The sequence below is a fragment of the Notolepis coatsorum genome (genome assembly GCF_963971535.1).
Source record: "Notolepis coatsorum genome assembly, chromosome: 3".
NCBI classification, from domain to species: Eukaryota; Metazoa; Chordata; class Actinopteri; order Aulopiformes; family Paralepididae; genus Notolepis; species Notolepis coatsorum.
Window position 1 is genome coordinate 76,808,196 of NC_140167.1, and position 6,000 is coordinate 76,814,195.

General features: G+C 44.5%; 1 protein-coding gene across 1 annotated transcript in view; it reads left to right on the forward strand.

Annotated features, from left to right (window-relative positions):
• ctns (cystinosin, lysosomal cystine transporter) overlaps window positions 1-2,410 on the forward strand; it is a 36,143-nt gene extending 33,733 nt beyond the window's left edge. The window contains exon 11 of the mRNA XM_084309540.1: window positions 1,644-2,410. Within this exon, the coding sequence (XP_084165666.1) occupies window positions 1,644-1,795 (152 nt within the window). The 3' untranslated portion in view covers window positions 1,796-2,410. The remainder of the gene's footprint in view (window positions 1-1,643) is intronic.
• Window positions 2,411-6,000: the final 3,590 nt, after the last annotated feature.

Consider the following 6,000-nt stretch of genomic DNA (forward strand, 5'->3'; position numbering starts at 1 on the left):
CTAGGATTTGACTTGATTCAACAACAAAGCAGTTGGGGCAATGGCAGGCCGAAAACTGTCTAAAGTGTGGTTATTTTTTTTTCACAACTGAGGTAGGTAGATTACATTTTTAGAGACTAAAGTACAGAAAAAAGGTACCGTTGGGTACCGGTATCGATTCACAGGTACCGGTACCGTATCAGTTCAAATGTGAACAGTACCCATCCTGCAGCGCTAGGATACTTGGAAAAACATCTAAAAAGTGAGTCATGATGACCACGTTTATCCAAATATCCCGGCCCCTGCGCCAATACATCACTCGGTCGTCTCACGAGACAATGAGCAGTATTACACATGCCAGTACCAATGCCTGCTAGCGCAGGTCCTACCTGAGCGCGACGTAGCTTGACTGCTAAACATCGCGCGAAGTCCATTTGGTCCGCTGTCAAGCGACGAGGAAAAAACACAGGATAGGACCGCCGTGCTGTGGACGTGCCGAGAAGGATCCGGGGGCTGGCGTACTTCTGGCGAAGCCCAACATTGCGTAATCTTTCGCTACAAACAATCTCCAGTTCAGAAGTGCATCTGAGCTGCTTCCGCGTTGGAAACGAATGAGGAAGGGTGAGGCGTGACCACTTCCGGCGTAATATAGGGGACGCATGGGAGTGGCGTGGTCACGTGCAAGTGGGTGCATTTGTTTTGTTCCCCGGAGCACACTAGGTGCTGGAGATGATGAGTTCTCTCAGAAGGCAGAGTGAGACGCGAAGCCAGTTGATATATAACTATATTTATAATATAACAACGATAACTATATTTATAATATAACAACGATAACTATATTTATAATATAACAATAACTGGTTTGAGCCCAGCTCTCCGCATTGCTATCAGCTTGGCTGGTCGTTCATACTAACACAATTGGCAGTGTTAGGGGTGGGAAAGCTGATGGGTGGGGATCGGACATTGTGGACAGCGACTCCTACAGGTCGGTTGGTGCGCCTGCGCAGCAGAATCAGGAAGCGACGGGGGCGGCGTGTCCCTCCCACGCAGACCCCCGCCGCTGAGAGATCGCGCTGTGCAGGTGAAAATATGCGACGGCTGCTTCCTTGAGTACCGGAGGGGACACGTGATGTAAGGCTTCGTCCACATTGCAGCCGGCTTGTGGGAGGCATGGCCTAACAGCGTTCGAGACAGGGGAGGGTAGAATTGGACGATACGAAATTGGGATGGCAGAAAAATAGAAAATGGTAGAAAAAAATAGATCAAAAAAATATAACAATAACTATATTTATAATATAACAGTGACTATATTTATAATATAACAACGATAACTATATTTATAATATAACAGTGACTATATTTATAATATAACAACGATAACTATATTTATAATATAACTAACTATATTAGTAAACACCATGAATATAGATCTCGTATCTACAGTACTGTGTCTAAACACCATGGAGATCTCATATCTACTGTATCTAAACACCTTCTGACTGACCGGTTTATAATCTCTGTCTCTGTCCCTCTCTCTCTACATCTCTCTCTCTCTCTCTCTCTCTCTCTCTCTCTCTCTCTCTCTCTCTCTCTCTCTCTCTCTCTCTCTCTCTCTCTCTCTCTCTCTCTCTCTCTCTCTCTCTCTCTCTCTCTCTCTCTCTCAGATGAGTGGCTATTGGTATTTGGAGATCCTACTAAGTTTGGACTGGGTTTGTTCTCCATCCTCTTTGACATTGTCTTCATCGTTCAGCATTACTGTCTTTACAGACACTCGGACACTCAGTACCAGCCTGTAGAGACAGAGGGGACACACTGACACGCACTTACATACACTGACACACAATTACATACACTGACACACAGACACACTGACACTTGGGACATCGACACACTGTCACACTATTACATACACTTACATACACTGACACCTGGGACACTGACACACAATTACATACAGTACACTGACACACAGACACACTGACACCTGGGACATCGACACACTGTCACACTGACACACTATTACATACACTTACATACACTGACACACAGACACCTGGAACATCGACACACTGTCACACTGACACACACTTACATACACTGACACACCATAATCACCATCACTATGGTGACCATCTGATGGTATAGAATCATAACATCGCCATGATGACCAACATTTTAAACGTCAGCTGGTATAGAATCACCTGTTGCTTAGCGATGACCATGAAAGAGGAGGAGTCAATATGTCTACAGCTCTGAAATACTGTGACCTGAAGTACTGTGTGAATAACTTTTATATCTGCAATAATATCACTTTCTATGTCTGATATCATGTAATGTTGTCTTTTTGTATTTATATTTTTAGTTTAATTACTAATCCAATTGCTATGATCATGATTTTCTATCTAAAAACCAATAAAATGTAATGAGTTTTGCAATTTGTCAGTGATTTGTGTTGTCATGGAGACTTGTAGGATTAATGTAAGGCCTACAAACTACAGCCTTTATATTACACTATTTCAGAGTTATATCAATACAACAGCTCATATACACCACTAATATTATAGAGTATCTATCAATACAACAGCTCATATACACTAATATTATAGAGTATCAATACAACAGCTCATATTTTATTTTATTTTATTTGACATTTAAAAAAAAAATACAAGATTCCAGAAAAACGTCAAGGATGCTACACAAAAAAAGTCGAGACTTATTTCCATTGTGGTCCTTGGTCTCAGACAGACGAGCAATACAAAACATGTGACAAACTACATAGACATGGAAATGTTAAATGCAGTACAAAGTACAAACGTAGCCACAGACAACAATGTATCAGACAACATTTTAAAATCTAGTTTTTAACATTGTCGAGGAGCCATGATTTGACTTTTTTCTTAAAATTGTGTCGGCTACTAATGCATTTTAGCTGTGAAGGTAGCAAATTCCAATTTGTGACTCCCCAGAATTTAAAAGAACATTTGCCCATAATTAGTTTTGAACCTTGGAATACACAGGTCGGCGTTATGGTGTTATGGGTATGCATGTCCCTGTTCCACTGAAAAAATTTTGTAAGATAAGTGGGGGCCCTATTATTATAAATGTTGTGAACTATATTGAGCTGAAGTTGAACGGACCTGGCTTCCAGAGGGAGCCAGCCCAACAACTGGAAGTGTTGTTTGCCCACATGTGCTCTGGAGGCTAGTCCTAGAGTTGTTTGTTCTGAGAAACCTGTAACTTATCTTTTAAAACTTTGGTCAGACCTCCGTACCGAGAACAGATAGCATAGTCAAAGCAACAATAAACAAGTGAATTTGCCAGAATGCGAAGACTTTCAGGGTCTAATAAATGTGCTTTTCTGGCCAGAAATTTTGTTCTGCCATTCACCTTGCTCATAGTTTTGAGAGCCATGGATTCCCCGCTCAGGCTACTGTCTAGGTGGCAACACATATATACACACTAATATTATGGAGTATCAATACAACAGCTCATATACACAGTAGGGCTGACCCCTATTAATCGATTAGTCGACTAATCGGTCGAAAGGAGCCGTAGTCGACTGGCCAACCTCTTAGTAGAATATAATAAAAAAAATATTTATATATTTTTTTATCATTCTTTCCAAAAGAAAATAGGCCTAGAAGCGTGGCTAACGCTTTGTACCCATTCTGCAATCTGTTCTGTTGATAAAATGTTGAATCAATCAATCAAACTGTGACAGAGGGTAACGCAGTCTAAACCCACACAAGTTGGAGAACTATCTCTCTCTCACTCATACACAAAGGGAGCCGCATGTCACGTGATTGGTGGAGGCGGGACCAGGCCATACAACTGATTGACAGCAGAGACGGCGAATGGAATGGCAGATGGCACTTCTGCAGAATGACAGGGAGAGACAGAGCGAAAGACAAAAAATGTCAAGCATAACCTGTGCTTGAAGATGGACAATGGAAAAAGAGGACGGGTGGAGCAGAGAGGGAGAGAGAAAAATACATACTGCTGACTGCTTGTATTTCACAGAACAGTCTGATGGAAATGACTGGAAATTAAATGTTTCAACAGTGGAAAAAAGAGGAAGGGTGGATCAGAGAGAGAGAAAAATACATACTGCTGACTGCTTGTATTTCACAGAACAGTCAGATATACCAAACACTGGAAATTAAATGTTTCAACAGTGGAAAAAAGAGGAAGGGTGGCGCAGAGAGAGAAAAAAATAAAGGCCCTTGCAGGAGATACATACTGCTGACTGCTTGTATTTCACAGAACAGTCAGATGGAAATTACTGGAAATTAAATGTTTCAACAGTTCAACAGGGGAAAAAATAGGAAGGGTGGAGCTGAGAGAGAAAAAGAAAGGCCCTTGCAGGAGATGCCACTAAATGTGGCCAAATTAACCAAATTTTTTCTTGCACCACGGGACCACCAGGTTAGTCAGTGATAAAAATAAACATGCTAGCTAGCTAACATAGCTAACGTTACCATACATCATCATCGTCCCCTGTCGAAAGCCCAATGTTAAAGATTAACACTAGCACAGCCATGGAGAAAATGACACTAATTCCCGCCGGGAACGGGTCAGATGACCCGACAGCCTTTAGAATGGAGATGGGAGGGAGGGTCAATGAGGGAGGGAGGGAGAAGGAGAAAGGGAGGGAGAGAGGAAGGGAGGGAGAGGAAGTGAGAAGGAGGGAGAGGGAGGTATAGAGAGAGGGAAAAAGAGGGAGGGAGAGAAAGGGAGGGAGGGAAGTGGCTGCTCAGCAGAAATAGCTGAAATAACGTTCTAATTCCATTTTCCTGAAGTCATTTAGAAATTTCTGAAACCGTGCCAGATAAAATGGGTACTTTTAGGAAAAGTCATTGAGTGACAGAGCTGGAGCTCGACCGAGTGACAAGGATACATTTATTGAAAATGCCTAGGGGTCATGTGACCCCTTGTCGGCTGTGCTAGTCTTTGTAAGTGTAACTAGACTTCCTGGTGGGGGACCCCCAGACCCCCCGCTTAAAAAGTGGCCTGACTGGGGCTATATTTCACACTATATTTCCCGGCCTGAATAATTCCCCCAGTCCGGTCCTGCCTACAGGAGACAGTACAGACCTACAGGGGGCAGAACAGACCTACAGGAGGCAGTACAGACTTACAGGAGGCAGTACAGACCTACAGGAGGCAGTACAGACCTACAGGAGGCAGAACAGACCTACAGGAGGCAGTACAGACATACAGGAGGCAGTACAGACCTACAGGGGGCAGAACAGACCTACAGGAGGCAGAACAGACATACAGGAGGCAGTACAGACCTACAGGAGGCAGAACAGACCTACAGGAGGCAGAACAGACATACAGGAGGCAGAACAGACCTACAGGAGGCAGAACAGACCTACAGGAGGCAGAACAGACCTACAGGGGGCAGAACAGACCTACAGGAGGCAGAACAGACATACAGGGGGCAGAACAGACCTACAGGAGGCGCAGAACAGACATACAGGAGGCAGAACAGACCTACAGGGGGCAGAACAGACCTACAGGAGGCAGAACAGACATACAGGAGACAGAACAGACCTACAGGGGGCAGAATAGACCTACAGGAGGCAGAACAGACCTACAGGAGGCAGTACAGACCTACAGGGGGCAGAACAGACCTACAGGAGGCAGAACAGACATACAGGAGACAGAACAGACCTACAGGGGGCAGAACAGACCTACAGGAGGCAGAACAGACCTACAGGGGGCAGAACAGACCCACAGGAGGCAGTACAGACCTACAGGGGGCAGAACAGACCTACAGGGGGCAGTACAGACCTACAGGAGACAGAACAGACCTACAGGGGGCAGAACAGACCTACAGGGGGCAGTACAGACCTACAGGAGGCAGAACAGACATACAGGAGGCAGTACAGACCTACAGGGGGCAGAACAGACCTACAGGGGGCAGAACAGACATACGGGGGCAGAACAGACCTACAGGGGGCAGAACAGACCTACAGGGGGCAGAACAGACCTAGAAAAGCGTACCCTATGTTCCAG